This window comes from Xenopus laevis, chromosome 8L (assembly GCF_017654675.1).
Source record: "Xenopus laevis strain J_2021 chromosome 8L, Xenopus_laevis_v10.1, whole genome shotgun sequence".
In the NCBI taxonomy this organism is placed as follows: Eukaryota; Metazoa; Chordata; class Amphibia; order Anura; family Pipidae; genus Xenopus; species Xenopus laevis.
Genome location: NC_054385.1, coordinates 14321740 through 14340635, shown reverse-complemented (window position 1 = coordinate 14340635; position 18896 = coordinate 14321740). Strand labels below are relative to the sequence as shown.

The 18896-nt window shown below is 41.9% G+C and overlaps 1 protein-coding gene across 1 annotated transcript; it reads left to right on the top strand.

Moving 5' to 3' along the window:
- Positions 1-6394: 6394 nt before the first annotated feature.
- On the top strand, positions 6395-18336 carry plp2.L (proteolipid protein 2 L homeolog). Its single transcript, XM_041573256.1, has 5 exons — positions 6395-6696; positions 9380-9535; positions 9995-10090; positions 12050-12140; positions 17927-18336. Exons 1-5 carry the CDS (start codon positions 6601-6603, stop codon positions 17944-17946), a joined length of 459 nt encoding a protein of 152 aa, XP_041429190.1. The 5' UTR covers positions 6395-6600; the 3' UTR covers positions 17947-18336.
- Positions 18337-18896: the final 560 nt, after the last annotated feature.

Below are 18896 nucleotides of genomic sequence, written 5' to 3'. Positions count from 1 at the left end.
TTTCTTTCTGTTCAGTGCAGAGATAGTCGGGACTTTTCAGTACAAACGCAGGACTGAGGGTTGAGCTGTGAAAAGCTGGACTGTCCCATTGAAAACAGGACAATTGCAAATATACAGAGAATTAATGTTCTGGGCACACAATGAGTTATACCCTCATACTGGACTGTCTACGGGAAACAATTGGCACCTCCATATATATATATATATAGGTATTCCTGCCTGTGTTTTGATTGGAGGGAACAGTTTGCTCTCACTATGGAATGTTCAGCTTGTGCAGTTTGTTTTTTGCCCCATTTAGACCCCCCGACTTGGGGAGACTCTGGTAGGCACAATGACACTTGACTTGCTCGCAGTTCGCCGCTGCACACCCCCGAATCCTGTGTGTACCTATGAATATGTAGGTGTGAATTTGCATCTGTGAACTGGAAATGTGCTTGCCTGAAGGCACAGTGGGTGGGAGGCAAAGACAGACACTTGCTAATAATTTCCCATGATGTTTCAGAACAAGCTGTTTCTTGTCAGACTCCAGGTTGAGATGCTGATTGGTAATTAAATTCATTCCCTTGGTAATAAACTCTGCGACTGTTTTTTTATGGTTATGTATGGCTTAATTGTAATTGCATACGTCTCCAGGGTTATACAAAGCCATAGCTCAAAAACATTCTGGGTCTCAGTTTGGGCACAGTCCTAGGCCTGAAAACTGCATGCCCACTCCATATAAATAAAGGGTTAATTCTATAACGAATAAAAGTGAGATGATGTTCAGTCCAGGAAAGACTTTACACTTAGGGTAGGACTACACGGACGTTTTAGGCGCAATCCGATGCGACAAAATGCCAGCAACAAATTGCATGCGACGGAAATAAGCTAAGGGTAGGACTACACGAACATTTTCTGCGTGATCCAACGTGCTGTGACAAAACGCATGCAACGGAAATAAGGTAAGAGATAGAAATGTCCGCAGCGTCTGCATCTGACAGTCGTGTCGCGTCGGATCAATGCTGCGACTTCATCTGACATTTCTATCTCTTACCTTATTTCAGTCGCATGCGTTTTGTCGCAGTGCGGCGGATCGCGCCGAAAACGTCCATGTAGTACTACCCTAAGAGATAGAAATGTCGGATAAAGTCGCAGCATTGATCCAACACAACACGACTGTCGGATGCAGACACTGCAAGCTGCGTCTGCATCCGACAGTTGTGTCGCTTTGGATCAACCATGCAACTTCATCCGACATTTCAATCTCTTACCTTTTTCCGTTGCATGCATTTTGTCGCATACGTTTTGTTGCAGCACGTCGGATTGCGCCGAAAACGTCCGTGTAGTCCTACCCTTAGGGAATGATTTGTAGTCACTAGCAGCTGGTTTGCAGGTTTGAGGAGTGGCTGGAATTTTGTCATTCTGCACCCGATGGAAGTGCAGCCTACCCTGTTGTTTAATTCTGCACCAATATGTGAAATTCCACAAGTGAATCATTATATTATTTGTGACACAGGGTAAGTAAACAGAATCACTAAACTTCACCGAAATAGAGGCTCTGCAATGCAGAAAGGGTCTTAGCCAAATACTGACATCAATTCACAAGTAGCCAGTTCTGATTAAACGGGTTGTTAACCTTTGAGTTAACGTTTAGTATGATGTAGAGAATGATATTCTGAGATAATTTGCAATTGGTTTTCATTTTTTATTCTTTGTGGATGTTGAGTTATTTAGCTTTTTATTCAGCAGCTCTCCAGTTTGCAATTTCCGCAATCTGGTTGCTGGCATCCAAATTACCCTAGCAACCATGGGCTGATTTAAAGACTGGAATATGAATAGGAGAGGACCTGAATAGAAAGGCGAGTCATAAAAAGTAGCAATGAAAATAAATGTGTTGCCTTAGATGGGGTCAGTGACCACCATTTGAAAGCAGTAAAAAAGATTTAGAGGAAGACGGCAAACAATTAAAAACTACTTTAAAAAAATAATGCAGACCAATTTAAAAGTTGCTTAGAAGTGACCTATAACATACTAAAAGTTAACTAAAAAGTGAATTGCCCCTTTAACCCTTCTAGGACAGCTACATGTATGGAATAGATCGGTCGTTTGGTCGATTGGACAGATTAAAAGATTTCTGTCGGCTGCCGATAATATCTCTGCATGTATTGCTTTGGGGCGGACATAACTTTCGTACGATTGCTGTCAGGGGCAGAACATCGGCTGATCTGTTCTTTGACTACTTTATTTGATCGGAATGGTAAGAATTTTAAAAGTTTTTACACTTGGCTATACAACAAATCAGTGCAGCATTACAAGTACACAAATAGACATATAACATATCCTTTCAACTACACACAGATAGTGGGAATGGTAAGACTTTGATCTGAATGCTTAGTGGCAGGTCGGGTGATGGGAAAGTCCGATCGTACATTGATTCGTACGATCAGATCTTTGCGTCTATGGCCAGCTTTAGGCCTATGGCACATGGAGCAATTGTGGGCTTTTTTTGGCCACACTGGACACAATATAAAATAAATCCAGTCCTGCGTGGCTATTTAATCCTTTTAGATGCATGCTGCTGACTACACTGGTTTCTGTGCAAACATGCTAAATGCATCTAAATCCAATTCAGCTAAGCCACCTGACATCAGTATATTTTATGTGCCTTGAAGCCTGAAAGGCCTTGTTTTGAGTGCATTTCAGGTCAAAGAAATAATTGGGGTGCCTGTGCCACCCCTTTGTCCCAACTGTTTTGTCCACAATTTCAAAGAAATAATTGAGCATGGCCCCTAGGGTCACTATCATACAGGGCTATAAATAATGTTACATAGTTACATAGTTAAATTGGGTTGGAAAAAGACAAAGTCCATCAAGTTCAACTCCTCCAAATAAAAACCCAGCATCCATACACACACCCCTCCATACCCTCACATAAATTCTATATACCCATACCTATACTAACTATAGAGTTTAGTATCACCCGGCAGTGCATTCCACAACCTCACTGTCCTGACTGTGAAGAACCCCCTACGTTGCTTCAAATGAAAGTTCTTTTCTTCTAGTCTGAAGGGGAGGCCTCTGGTACGGTGATCCTCTTTATGGGTAAAAAGGTCCCCTGCTATTTGTCTATAATGTCCTCTAATGTACTTTTAAAATGTCATCATGTTCCCTCGCAAGCGCCTTTTTTCCAGAGAAAACAACCCCAACCTTGACAGTCTCCCCTCCATTGGTGTAACTTCCTGTTCCTGAGCACCACAACAAAATAATTTTACGGCCCCTCTAAAGTTGCCAATAAATAATATTCCATAAACACATATTACTACTGCTCATGAGTCAGTATCCAACCCACTCGACCCCTGTAGCAGCGGACCTGTCTCAGCCCTAAAAAAGAGCGCCAACCCCCCCCCACACACACACACTATTCTGCGCTCTGCTGGAATTGCATGGCATCTGGGGGCCATATTTTAAGAAGTAAAAACAAAAGAGAGAGTGAAACGCACAAGCTTGCTATATCTGTGTGTGCTCCAGCTGATTTGGGTGATATTACCATATGCACTTACATTGAGGGAGACTGAACATTTGTACAGCAAAGGTATATTATCCTACTCTGCTGCTATACTACTAGGCTATAGGGAGACAGCACATTCCGACACTAAGTGCGACGTGACATCTGACCTTTCCACAATAAGCTGCTACCTCTGACATACAAACTCAGCACAGGGTGGGGGCAGTGGGGAGTCCCATATGTTGGGTCCCCTCCTGTTTGCCCATGATTTAACTCCTAGCCGGCCACATGTGCTTTTATGTGGTTTGTAACTAAGGTATTTTAAATGATGGTTGATCCCAATGTTATTAATAGGGGAAAGAAGATAAATATATAGGAAGGCCGGTATTTTTTTCAAGAAACTGTGGCAACCCTAATTGTAACCCATTAAAGGGAAAAGTTGACTAGTGGGTTGAGAGGCTGAGAAAGGAAGTGATGACCTGCGCTTGTGTTTGGGGGGGTGCTGCTAGGTCACCAGGGGGGGGTATTACTGAGTACAAGAAACCCATCCACATTATAAGTGAACCCGTTCCAATCTGACCCACATCTTACACAGAGTCAGGGCTGCCAGGTCTAATTTTAAAAACCAGCCAAAGTCGGCTACAAAAACAGCCCAGAGGCACTTCAAAAGTAGCCCAAAAACAGCGCAATATGTGCAGTGAAAAAAAGTCTTAAAAATAAATGGATATGTGTGTAAATATGCCTTTTTTAAATTTTCACTGTTTGGCAAATTTTCCAAAATGGGACAGTCACCTGTCACCAGGGGCTTAACTACAGAGGGGGGGCCCAGGAGGTATAAGGGCCCTATAAGGCCCTAATACATATACAATTTCAATAAATATTTGTAAAACAGGTCAACCTCTGGATATTTTGGTGGCCAGCAGATTTTTGCCACAAAATTGTCTGAAATTGAGGAAAGTCACCAGAAAAAACAAGTGCTTAAGGGGGACAGGTCACTGGGGTACAGAGCCCAAAATCTGGTAACTCCTGACTTCTACACAAGTCAGTCCCATTGCAGGCTGGGTATTGTATTGTCTTACATTGAACTTAGCAGTTGCCAAATTGTTAAACAAAAACGACATTACCCAACATGCATTGGGAGACGCAGGCTCTGCCCATGAGGGCAAGAATAAACTTTGGCTGGTTTCCAAACAACAAACCAGCCAAAGGCCCAAAAGGTAGCCCAAATCCATTTGTACTTTCAAAACCCGCCTGGGCTTTAAATTAGTAGCCCAATTTGGCTGGAAACCCGCCAGACTGGCACTCCTGCACAGTAGCAAATTTCAGCTCAAACTCACCTCTACTTCCGTGTACATTTGCCTTTTCTATGCGATTGCCATTGTTCTACCTGCTCAGATATAAAATAGGAGATTAGAATTTGTAAAGTCACCCAGGGCTCGTGCCCACAATTACATTAATCAGCTGCAACTTGTGGCAAACCCAGTTAAAATTTTGGCAAGGCCTCAATGGGGAGTTAGAGCCCCCTTTTTAACATTAGTTCAACTAATATTACTTTTGCTGGGCATTATTTTATTTTTTTTTTTAAAAAGTGTGGTTAGTAAATATAGACCAATTGCAGAGAGGCTGAGATCAGTACTTTTCGCTGAACTAGTAAATTCCAGGAAACAGCATTTGTATTAACCACGTGCAGGAGAGACGCGGCTGCTGTTTACTGTCAGTGGAACAGGTTACATGTAGCTGTGCAGGGTTCTTTCATAGCAACCGTTTCCTCCCACGCTCCGAAAACACACAGGCAGCGTCCTGAATCCTAGGGTGTGTGTGTGTGTCATAGGGACCTTACAATGATTACAATGATGTATAATCACAAGCTGCCCCCCAAAGCAAAATCAATTTTTAACCCAATAAGACAATTTTAATTAAACTGCTTATTATACTGAATTGATACAGTCTGCCCCAAATCAAAATCATTTTAGCCCCTCCCCAAACATTGGGGGAAAATACAATTTTAATTAAACTGTTTATTATGCTGAATTGATAATGTCTCCCCCAAAGCAAAATCATTTTAGCCCCCTCCTCAAACATTGCTCATAAGACAATTTTAATTAAACTGCTTATTGTGCTGAATTGATACGGTCTGCTCTAAAGTAATATCATTTTAACCCCCCCCCCCCCAAACATTGGGAATAAGACAATTTGAATTAAACTGCTTATTATGCTGAATTGATAATGTCTGGCCCAAAGCAAAATTATTTTTTTATCCCCCCCCCAAACATTGGGAATAACACAATTTCGATTAAACTGCTTTTCATGCTGAATTGATAACGTCTACCCCAAAGTAAAATCATTTAAGCCCCCTCCCCCCTAAATTTTGGAACAGTTGAGGTGCTTATTGGTGCCTCATTGCCCTCCATTATACCTCCTGCCCACCCCAGTAAGTCCTACTACCTTACTACCACTCTAAAGCTGGCCATACACAGGCCGAAAAAATCGCCCGACAGACCAAGTCGGCAGCTTATTGGCCCGTGTATGGGGTCCTCCGACGGTCTTCCCCGATCAATATCTGGCAAAAAACGGTCAGATGGGTCTAAAAATCCCTTCGGATCGCGGGCGCATCTGTTCGTTGATGCGGTCCCGCGATTCGACCGCCTTTTACCCATCGTTAGGATCCGATCAGTCCGATATTACCGACCTCAAGGTGGGCATATCTGGGTGAGATCCGCTCGTTTGGCGACATCACCAAATGAGCGTATCTCTCCGTGTATGGCCACCTTAAGTACCTTGCTATCCTAGTCCCACCCACAGATTTTCCCTCCTCTCTAGCAGACCAGAAACCCCCCCCTCTCCCAGTAGCCAGCCCATTGCTTACAAACAACCCCCAGACTGATTTCATTGCCTTTTCCAGCAGCCCATTGTTTCCACAAAGCCACTCAGACTGGTGTTGTCTGGCATGTTACTACACACAGCCCTTATTGGGCTTTGCTTGTCGTCACTGCACTCAGCCTCCTATTCGCAGCTGGTGGGAAGTAGACACACCCTGTATCCAGCCCACAGCATTGCACCCGCGTGACAGCTCCCCACACTGACTAGTCACATCGCTCCCCATACGAGGTGCCAGCATGTCCGACTCAGGAGCCCAGGGCGGCGAGAGCTGCATGAGTCTGTTCAACAATTATCTGCGCACCAGGAAAGGGATCATCCTCGCTGCAGAGACGGTAAGAGACAGACGGGCATCGCCGCCCTGCACCCACTACTCCTCTAACCGCTACTCACTCTCCTTCTTTTCTTGCTGTGGCCCTCGCGTGTGACTGCTCCCTGCCTGCCCACATTTCCTTGTGAACTTTCATACAAAATAACCGAGAAAACCTAAACAAGGACACAGCTGCTGCAGAGCTCTTGGGCGAGTGAAGGTTCAAGGGAGAATGCACTGCTGGGAGTGGCTGCTGTTTGCAAAGAGGTTCTGCGGTAGCTGCAGGGAGAAACTCTGGCATTATACAGGGTACAACTTTATCGCTGGATAGATCTATAAAGGGATATTAAAAGTTGCTCTGTTACCAGGCACGTGGGTTTTTGATTGAGACAAAAAGTTTCCATTAGCAATCCTGATCCCATCAGATGCCCATCGGAAGCAACAGTTCTGACCTGCTTTTTGGCTGAGATTCTTTGTATCTTTGTAACAGAGTATTTTGTAATACTTCTCCTGTTATCCATTGTGAGCAGCAGTCCTGCTTTATGGCAGCTGAGATTCCAGCTATCTGTATAACAGAGCAATTATATCCAATCCCCATTGTAAGCAGCAATCCTGCCCTGCTTTATGGCTGAGATTCTAACTATCTGTATAACAGAGCGTTCTGTCCCAGTGACTGCACATATCATCTCTGATACCCATTGCTCCCCCCTCCTTCATAGACACAGTAACCTTACTATACCCCTGTAAGCACACACACACACAGACTCACACAGAGTCACACACAGAGTCATAGACACATACAAGAGCGGCAGGAAGGAATGAGTAATCCAGCAGCTGCACCGAGTCCCTTCCTGACACACCCTGGACACATGGGTGCTGTACATTTATGGGCACATCTGGCCTGAATGTTTAACCAGACTGTCATTGGTACAACAAACACAGCTCTCAGCCTTCCACTCTCATACCTTATCTGTCACTCACATCTGTACAGCAGCTAACCCCTTCCTACCTGAACCCTGCAGCCAAATACTGTGTAACCCCTTCTTGCCTGTACTCTATACTCTGTATGTAACTCCTGCACTGTAAACCCTACAGCCAATCACTTTATAACCCCTTCTTGCCTGAACCCTATACTCTGTATATAACTCATGCACTTTAAACCCTACAGCCAATCACTATGTAACTACCCTTCCCGTCTGTTAATATAAAGAGTGCAAGCTCCAGTGTAAACTGGGAGTTTTTTTTTAATTTCCTTTGTTTTTTCTGGTGTTATTTTTGTTTCTAAGATTTATTTGATGTGAATTGTTACTTGATTTCTTTTTTTGTTGCAAGAATATTTAATAAAAAAATTCCATTCCCGTCTGTAGTCTACTCTTTATGTAACTTTTTCCTCCATAAACCTTACAGCCAGTCACTATGTAACCCCTTCCCACCTGTACTCTATACTCTGTATGTAACTTCTTCCTCCCTAAACCTTACAGCCAGTTACTATGTAACTCCTTCCCACCTGTACTCTATATGTAACTTTTTCCTCCCTAAACCTTACAGCCAGTCACTATGTAACCCTTTCCCACCTGTACTTTATACTCTGTATGTAACTTTTTCCTCCCTAAACCTTATAGCCAAACATTCTGTAACCCCCACTGTGTAACACGTTTCCTTCCTGAACTCTGTACTCCATATATAAAGGTGGCTATGTGCAGGTCTGCTTGTTTGGAGAAGTTGCCAAATGAGTTTATCTAGCCCCTTTATAGTGGGTGATATTGTGCTGACCCCATACACTGGCCAATAAGTGGCCAACGGTCTGTCAGCAGATTTTATAGGCCCATGTATGGGCTGCTTATCTCTGTCCTGCTTGAAACCTAAAGCCAATTATTGGGTAACTCTTTTCTGCCATCGCCCTACGACAAGGCACTGAGTATCCCATTCATGCATCAGCCATTTCTCCAATGAATGTGTCCCCTTTTTGCCTGAGCTCCACAGCCAAATTACTGGGTAACCCATTCCTGCCTAAACCCTAGTCACTAGGTAACCCTTTCCTGTCTGAGCCCTGCAGCCAATCACTGGATAAACTCTTCCTGCCTGGATCCTGCAGCCTGTCACTGGGTATTCACATTTGCCTGAGCATTGCAAACAAAGGGTGTTTCCATTTTTTCATGAGTCCTCCAGCAAATGACCGCTCGTGCTTGAGCCAAGAAACCAGTCTCTGGGAAACCCCTTCCTGCCAGAGCCTTGTAGCCAAATCCTTCCCTGTCTGAGTCCTTCCAGATTCCCACATCCAGTCACTGTGTAAACCTAGCTGCCTGATCCTGCAGCTTTTACTGTGTATCTATTTCTTACTTATTGCCCTGCAATCGGGTCGAGAACAGTTGCAGATATGAGAATCACATCACCCAATGAACACATCTGTCACACTGGTAGGGTTTCTACCTGGCTGGGAAAAAATATTCTTGCTGCCAATGTTATTAATAGGGAAGAAAGATAAAATATAGGATGGCCGATATTTTCCAGAATAGATGGCCACCTTACAAAAGGGTCTAATCCAAATGTGATGTTTATTTGGGGCTAAGAATTGGATCAGCTTGACTTGTTCCCTCACCTGGATGTCCAAGAGCAGACTAACTTGTGCTAGAGAGCCATTTGTGCAGGGCATTCTCTCTAAATATCTATATTGCCAGAGTCCTGACTGAGTGTTCTTCTGATTTCAGGTGCTGTGCTTTGTTATCGTGGTGTGTTACGGAGCCTCCAATGTTAGAGGGTACCTCGCTGTTGCTGTCATAGAACTTGTATTCTGCATCGTATATTTCGTTGTCTTCGCAGGGAAATATGATAAACAGCTGACCTTCCTTCACTGGGGATGGAGTGTGAGTACTGCTTATACCATTATCCGGGTGCGGGAGGCCATGCTTCAGGGCAGAAAGAATAAGGAAAGGTACCCAGAAGGGAGTATTTTTCCCATCATTCTGGTAAAATTGGGGCCACAAGGGGGAGTGGTGACCAGGATGCAATTATGGTGAAAATGGTTGGAATCAGGTAGTTTCTGATGCTTGGCATCTCATGAAGTCTTCAAGCACAAGCTTGCTGCACATATTACTGGCAGTTGTGGGAACTCTGATGGTAGCGGTAATTCTAGGGTTCCCCTGCATCCATACAAACCAGTGCCGAATGCAACTGTACAGAAGTAGCGGCTTAGGATGCCAGCATCTTTAGTGAATTGCATCAATTCGGGCATCTACTGCCGCAGTTGCAAAAAAGTCCTTTATTATGTGTTTGATATTTGGTGCATATTTGGTTGTGACTGTTCTCTCTGTGCCCATGTTCAGGATTTCCTGCGTTGTGCTGTCGCATGTCTTCTCTTCCTCATCACGTCGCTTATCACGTTGATCAGTCGTAGCGATGGGGCTGGCATAGCAGGAGCGGTAAGTAACTGTCCAAATCCGCTGCAGTTGGTTAGGAGACCAGCCAGGGCCAATTCTGTGCCATTGGCTGAGACAGATTTTCCAGGCCCCATTGCTAGTGCAGAGAGCACAGTTTAGAACTAGAAATTTCAAGATTGGCATTTCTGCTTTTAAATTTACCAGGATCAGATTTTTTGCTGCCTCTGGTAACCAGCGAGGGTAGGAATCGGTAATGAAAGAGAAATACGCGTATAGGATCTGCTATCCAAAATGGCCGGAACCTGGAGTTTTCCAAATAAGGGGGTCTTTCCGATCTCCATTCATTAAATCTACTAAATAAATAATTTAAACATTAAATAAACCCATTAGGCTGTTTTTTTGCTTCCAATAAGGATTAATCATATCTTAGTTTGGATCAAGTACAAGGTACTGTCTTTTTATTACAGGGAAAAGGAAATCATTTTAAAAAATGTGAATTATTTAATTAAAGGAGTTTGAGATGAGCTAACTTTTAGTATGACGTAGAGAGTGATTTTCCGAGACAACTTGCAACTGGTTTTCATTTTTTATTATTTGTGGTTTTTGAATTATTTCGCTTTTTATTCAGCAGCTCTATAGTTTGCAATTTCATCAATCTGGTCGCTAGCCTCCAAATTACCCTAGCAACCATGTACTGATTTGAATAAGAGACTGGAATATAAATAGGAGAGCCCTGAATAGAAAGATGAGTAATAAAAAGTAGCAATAACAATACATTTGTAGCCTTACAGAGCATTTATTGAAAGCTGGAAAGAGTCAGAAAAAACTATAAAAAAGAAAAAAATTAAGGCCAACTGAAAAGTTGCTTAGAATTACCCATTCTATAACATACTAAAGGTTAACTTAAAGGTAGGTGGGAATTAGCACCAAAAGAAAACTACAGCACAATGGCTGCATGCATTTAAAGGAGAACTAAACCCTAAAATGAGTGGCTTAATTATCTGTATTAACTACTAATCATTTCTATTCTCTGTGTACTGTAAATTGTGAGTGGGTCCCTAAGCTCAGTAAGTGACAGCAGCACAGAGCATGTGCAGTGAATCAGCAGAAAAGAAGATGGGGAGCTACTGGGGCATCTTTGGAGACACAGATCTTTACTGCTAAAGGGCTGTGGTTGCCTTGGGCTGGTGCATAATCCCAAAACATAATGTACAACATTTCTAGCTACTTCTTTAGTTAAGGTTTAGTTCACCTTTAATGCATAAGCAAAACAGTGCAACAGATGGATTGCTTTATTTTACTCCCAGGCAGTAATACAACTCAATGGGTTGCATGTGTTTTACCCCATGATAGATTAGCAATACAGTGCAATGGGCATTTTACACCCCTGAGAAGCATCAGAGATAGAGTACAGGTATGGCATCAATTATCCGAAAACCCATTATCCAGAAAGCTCTGAATAACGGAAAGGCCGTCTCCCATAGACTCCATTTTATCCATATAGTCCAAATGTTTAAAAGCAATTTCCTTTTTCTCTGTATTAATAAAACAGTACCTTGTACTTGACCCAAACTAAGAGATAATAATAACCCATGCTAGGGTAATTTGGACTGTAGCAACCAGATTGCTAAAAATTGCAGAGCTGCCAAATAAAAAGCTAAATAATCACAAATACATTTTTCTCCCAATATCACCCTCTACATCACACTTAAAGTTAATGAAAAGGTGAACAGCCCCTTTAATGCCTGTGATCTCATATTCTGCCTGCGCAGCCCACATGTAATCCAGCTGTTAGCCTATAGGCCAAACAATCCAATCAGTCCAGTTTGGCACAACATTTGGGTGACTATAACCAAACAAATATCCATTTTTGGCAACTTTGCCAAGGGATTTCGGCCTGTATGGTCAGCTAAAAAACCGGAGCATGGGGGAAGCAGCAATATTCTAACTCTATCACTTTTTTCCCTCGTCATTCATTGGCACTGATCTTGTTCTTGGCAGGTTTTCGGTCTTTTAGCTGGAATCCTATTTGGTTATGACGGGTACATCACTTTACCGCTACTGAGAAAACCCCACGCTGCAGTTCCAACAGGTAAGTAGCTGCCTTGCTTAAAGACATTTGTGCTGTAAAAATGACAATTTTAGTAAAGTGCAATCGTTTGGGGAAAAAATACTTTACTTTTTTTAAAAAAAAAGTTATAGTTCCTTTTGTTTTTTCAACAGGGAATTGTTATTAATTGTCAGGTGTCAATTCTTCCTTTCTCTCAGCAAGCTGCAATCATGCCTTGCTTTATGGTTGATATTTTAACTACGCTTATAACAGGACATACTGTCACAGTGGCACAGATCCTATCCGATTCCCATTATAAGCAGCAGTCCTGCCCTGCTTTATGGCTGAGATTCTAGCTATGCATATAACAGAGCATGCTATCCCAGTGGCACAAATCTGATCTACATTATAAGCAGCAGTCCTGCCCTGCTTTATGGCTGAGATTCTAGCTATGCTTATAACAGGACATTCTGTCACAGTCGCACAAATTATATTTGATCCCTATTATAAGCAGCAGTCCTGTCTTGCTTTATGGCTGAGATTCTAGCTATGCTTATAACAGGACATTCTGTCACAGTCGCATAAATTCTATCTGATCCCTATTATAAGCAGCAGTCCTGTCTTGCTTTATGGCTGAGATTCTAACTGTGCTTATAACAGGACATTCTGTCACAGTGGTACAGATCCTATCTGATCCCCATTATAGGCAGCATTCCTGTCCTACTTTATGGCTGAGATTCTAGCTATGCTTATAGCAGGTCATTCTTTCACAGTCGCACAAATCCTATCTGATCTCCATTATAAGCAGCAATCTTGCCCTGCTTTATGGCTGAGATTTTAGCTATGCTTATAACAGGACATTCTGTCACAGTCGCACAAATCCTATCTGATCTCCATTATAAGCAGCAATCTTGCCCTGCTTTATGGCTGAGATTTTAGCTATGCTTATAGCAGGACATTCTGTCACAGTCGCACAAATCCTATCTGATCTCCATTATAAGCAGCAATCCTGCCTTGCTTTATGGTTGAGATTCGAGCTATGCTTATAACAGGACATTATGTCATAGTTGCATAAATCTTATCTGATCCCCATTTTAAGCAGCAGTCCTGCCTTGCTTTATGGCTGAGATTCTAGCTTTTCTTAAAACAGGGCATTCTGTCACAGTCGCACAAATCCTATCTGATCTCCATTATAAGCAGCAGTCCTGTCTTGCTTTATGGCTGAGATTATAACTGTGCTTATAACAGGACATTCTGTCACAGTGGTACAGATCCTATCTGATCCCCATTATAGGCAGCATTCCTGTCCTACTTTATGGCTGAGATTCTAGCTATGCTTATAGCAGGTCATTCTGTCACAGTCGCACAAATCCTATCTGATCTCCATTATAAGCAGCAATCTTGCCCTGCTTTATGGCTGAGATTTTAGCTATGCTTATAGCAGGACATTCTGTCACAGTCGCACAAATCCTATCTGATCTCCATTATAAGCAGCAATCCTGCCTTGCTTTATGGCTGAGATTCGAGCTATGCTTATAACAGGACATTATGTCACAGTTGCACAAATCCTATCTGATCCCCATTATAAGCAGCAGTCCTGCCTTGCTTTATATCTGTGATTCTAGCTATCAAGAGACAAGTAAGCTAAGTAAGGTACAGGAAATCGAATAAAACTTTGGTTTATTTAGAACTGAATAAAAGTGCATTCGAATGTACAGGTTTATTAAAAATAGAATTCTTTAGATGCGAGTGTCCCTCCCAGAAGTAAGTTACCTGATACGCTATATGCAGAGTAATTGGGATGTGAGTGGAGTAGTTAGAATGTTAGGTGCGATAAGGAGTGTTATAAAAAGCAGGTTCAGGTAGGCACTTTTATGGATGTATGGGTAATGGAGTGGCAGTGCTAGAAAGCAGGCAGTGTGTGTTGGCAAGGCATAGGTTTGGGTGCGGTTCCTGAGAAAGGTGTGTAGATGTTAAAGGTGGCTATGAGGGAGGAGTGAATATTCTAATTGGAAGGAAGACAATTATTTTGGATTTGGGAAAGGCTCTAAAGATGGGGAGTCATATCAGAAACAGGAGTGAAGTGGAAGGATCACTGGCAGCAGATGGTGAGGTAACTGACCTTGCCAATAGTATTAGTAACAAGCTCAAAGGGATTTCGGGAGTATGTTTTTTTAAAATCTTTTTTTTATAATTTTTGAATTATGAATAAGCCTTCTTCTTTCAAGCTTTCAAATGGGAGTCAATGGCCCCATCTAAAAAACAAATGCTCTCCAAGGCTACACATTTATTGTTATTGCCACTTTTTAATACTCAGCTCTCTATTCAGGCCTGCTCCTATTCATATTCCAGTCTCTTATTTATATCATTGCATTGTTGCTAGGGTAAATCAGACCCTAGCAACCGGATGGCTGAAACGGCAAAGCGGAGAGCAGCTGCATAAAACGCTAAATAACTCAAAAACCACAAATAATAAAAAAAGAAAATCAACTGCAAATTGTCTCAGAATATCACTCTCTACATCCTACTAAATTATATTTAAAGGTGAACAACTACTGGAAAATGAACATGATTAAACTGAGTGGGACTTAGGGTATTGGCTGCTCTACTGGATCTATGGCTGAATGGCAGATACAGCAATGTTTATATATATATATATATATATATATATATATATATATATATATATATATATATATATATATATATATATATATATATATATATATATATATATATATACAGGGCCGCCATCAGGGGGGGACAGGGGGGACAAGCGTACCGGGCCCGGGCATGAAGGGGGCCCGGCAGCGCTGCATTTTTTGAAGATCCGGGCCCCCCTTACGAGCGCCCGAGCCGTACGTCTTGCCTCTTCAGTGCCGAATGCGGAAGTGCCGAAAAGCCGAAGCCGATGCGACGAAAAGACCTGAAGTCACGGAAAAAAGCCGAAGTCCCGAAGTCACGAAGCGCCGAAAAGACCCGAAGTCACGAAAACAGCCGAAGCCGAAGTCCTGAAGCAGCGCAAAGACCCGAAGTCACGAAAACAGCCGAAGCCGAAGTCCTGAAGCGGTGAAAAGACCCGAAGTCACGAAAGGAGGCGAAGTTGAAGTACTGAAGCCATGAGTTCAATTCTACTGAACACCAGTTTTGTGTTTTTTTTTTTTTTAATCCCCTGGCCACCAATGTATTATTTTAATATTCTATAGGCCCCTGCCACCAATCTTTTTTTTTAAAACTTTTGTTTTTGGGGCCCCAATTTTTTTTTTAACTCGTAAGGGGCCCCTTGCCACCATTGTTTTTTTTTAGGTTATTTTTAAAAAAAAAAAATTAATTTTCTTTTTGGTGGCCCCAAATTTTTTTAACTTGTAAGGGGGCCCCTGCCACCAGTTTTTTTTTTTTTTAAAAAAAAAATTATTTTTTTTTTAAATTTTTTTTGGGGCCCCAATTTGTTTTTAACTTGTAAGGGGGCCCCTGCCACCATTTTTTTTTTTTCAAAAAATTTTTTTTTCTCCAAATTTTTTTTTTGGGGCCCCAATTTGTTTTTAACTTATAAGGGGGCCCCTGCCGCCAATGTTTTTTTTTTTTTTCAAAAAAAAATTAATTTTTTTTCAAATTTTTTTTTGGGGCCCCAATTTGTTTTTAACTTAGAAGGGGGCCCCTGCCACCAATGTTTGTTTATTTTTTAGTTTTTTTTACATTTTTTTGTTGGGGCCCCAAGTTTTTTTTAACAGGGGGCCCCTGCCACCAATGTTTTTAAAAAAAAAAAAATTTTAATTTTTTTTTTTGGGGCCCCAATTTTTTTTATAAGGGGGCCCTGACCATCAATAGCTTTTTACAACTTGTGTGAGGGGGGGGTTACTTTTTTAGCGCTGATGTCTGTGTGGTCTTTTAACTGCGATGTGGGCGGGATATGGGGCGGAGCTTGGTCGTCAGTGTGGGCGGGGCCCAGGGGGCCCCAAAAATTTTGTTGTACGGGGCCCCGTGATTTCTAATGGCGGCCCTGTATATATATCTATATCTATATCCTTGTTATGAACTAAAGGGGCCCTCGTCTGACACCTACTCCCACAAGTGATAGAGATGCTCATTACAGTTATGGAAACATTGAAGTCAGCACTGGTGAGTGATGGAATTAGCTCTAATTTTGAAAATCCACTCTTAGTCAAGTAGGGACATTGGAAATAGAGAAACGGGGAGAGCTGTAGATTTAAAATGCCCACATTGGGTCCCTTAAAGGGACTTAAAGGGGTTGGTTACCTTTCTCCATTCACCATTCTGAGACAATTCAAGTAATTTTTAAGTTATTTAGCTTTTTATTCAGACGTTTTTCCGTTCGCAATTACAGCAATCTGGTTGCTAGGGTCCAAATTACCCTAGCAACTATGCACTGATATGAATAAGAGACTGGAATATGAATAGGAGAGGGCCTGAAATCGAAATATGAGGAATGAAAAGCAGCAATAACAATTGGAGGCACATTTATCAAGGGTCGAATTTCGAATTCATGTGATTTTTTTAAACTTCTGTTCAAATTTAAAAAAAATCTAATTTGTAAAAGTCGGACAAATTTAAACGAATCGAAAAGGCGAATCGAATTAGATCAAACTCGATTCAAGTTGTTTTTTTTTACCCCTGGACCTCTCAAATTGACTTATACAGCAATTCAGCAGTTTCAAGGCATGTGGTTTTAGATGGGGTTCAGTGGCCTTCATTTAAATATTTGAAAGCTGGAAAGAAACATAATGGCCATTCTAAGTTGCTATTAGAACATTATATTTTACTGTAATGACAAGACAAGCAGTTTCTGGCATAAGGAAATTAGCATATACCCTTTATTTTATATAAAGGGTATATGTACCACCAAAAAACACAGAAAACAAAAAAAGTGTGCAAATGTGTAATAGGAATCAGCATCAATTTCAGTGTAGCCAACAAGTCAATATGAGTAAACAAGGATTAATTTGGTACTGTCGGCTGTCTGTAGTCGGTCTGTCTGACCTCCCATGGGCCCCTCTGTATGACATTACCCGTCGTATAACTGGTTTCATGTCTACAGGCTAGTGCATTCCATTCACTCTCGCAGATCTTTACCTCTCTATTCAGCTGGACACACCGGGGCTGACCATATTGTGTGACCATTGGACATTAAGTGGGCCACTCAAATGGCCAAATAGCATACCTCCCAACATTTTGGAAGTAAAAAGAGGGATAAAAAAATTTCCGCACGTAGCGCAGCAATTTTTTTGACCACACCCCTTTCTGTGGCCACACCCCCAAATTACCATGTTTGTTTTACAAAATTTGGCAGGCTATGAAAGTTTGAAAATATTTCTCCTTATCGAAACTGTGTTTTTGTGTCTTAAAATTAGTATAGTATCTTATTTGCACCTGTTAGCTGTTTTGGGCTCTCTACTAAAAGCCAATTAAGTGAGAAACTTTGTTTCTTTTTCTGGCTGTTCAGTGCATAGAAAAGAGGGACTTTCCAGTACAAATGAGGGACTGCGGGTTGAGCTGTCAAAAGAGGGACTGTCCCTCCGAAAAAGGGACAGTTGGGAGGTATGAAATAGCAAGTGACTCCCACCAGGTCCAGATTGAGAGTCAAAATTGTCCCTGGCATTATAACAGCCCCTACAAGCTCAATACAAAATTACTGTCTACGGCATCTTACGGCAGTCCCTCTACAATCGACAGATTTCCATCAGAAACAGTTGTCCTTCTGTACCCATCATACTCTGTAATGTAACTTTTACTGCCCAGGGTGGGTAGACGCTCTAGACCACTGTATCTCTATGTATTTATACCATCTCTTATTTCTTATTTTTTTGCAGAAAACCAGGAAGGAGTCTAACCCCCCGGTACGACAGACATAAGACCCCCCTGTGCCTCTCACATAATGTGCCTTAGCCCTCCCATGCAGCCGCCGGTGATAAAGCAGCAGTGCCTTTCAGCAGAGATTGTTACAGTCGGCCAGCCTGCAAGCTGTTGTGGCACAACAAATCCCATAAGTGGGAGTTGCAGTTCCACACATGCTGGAATTTCCTGCTGTACACGTCTGCGTTTTAAAGCAGCTGTGAGCATGTATATATAACAAGGTGCAATGATAACCGGGAGAGAGCGTGGATGAAAGGTTTTGCGGCTTGATTATCACTAAACAGATTTGTCACCGTTAGCTAGACGTTTACTTGAGCTTTTATATTTTATGATACATTTCTCACAAACAATAAAACTTGTGAATTACTGACTGTGTGTTCAATGCAGGGAAAGCCAAGTCGCAGGCAAACACAGCCACCGACAATAGAATGCCATTCCCAATAGCTGGCACAGGATACTGCCAACTCTGCACTCCAGCTGTTTAAACAGAAGCCTCAGTTAGAATAAATACACTGTGTCCGTCTCTGCTTGGTAACAGTCACACATACAAATTCCGTTACTCCAGTGGGAATAGGTTTCTTTTACAACTGTTGCTCTGCTCAAATAGCCCTGATTTGGGAATCTGCCTTTAAGGTAACTTTTAGTATGTTATAAAATGGACAATTCTAAGCAACTTTTCAATTGGTTTTGATTCTTATTTTCATAGTTTTATAATTATTTGCCTTTTGCTTCTGACTCTTTGTCGCTGACCCTTCTAAAAAGCGAATGCTCTGTAAGGCTACAAATGTATTGTTATTGCTAATTTGTATTACTCATCTTTCAATTCAGGTCCTGTCCTATTCATATTCCAGTCTCTTATTCAAATCAATGCATGGTAGCTAGGGTAATTTGGACCCCAGATTGCTTAGAATGCAAATCGAAGAGCTG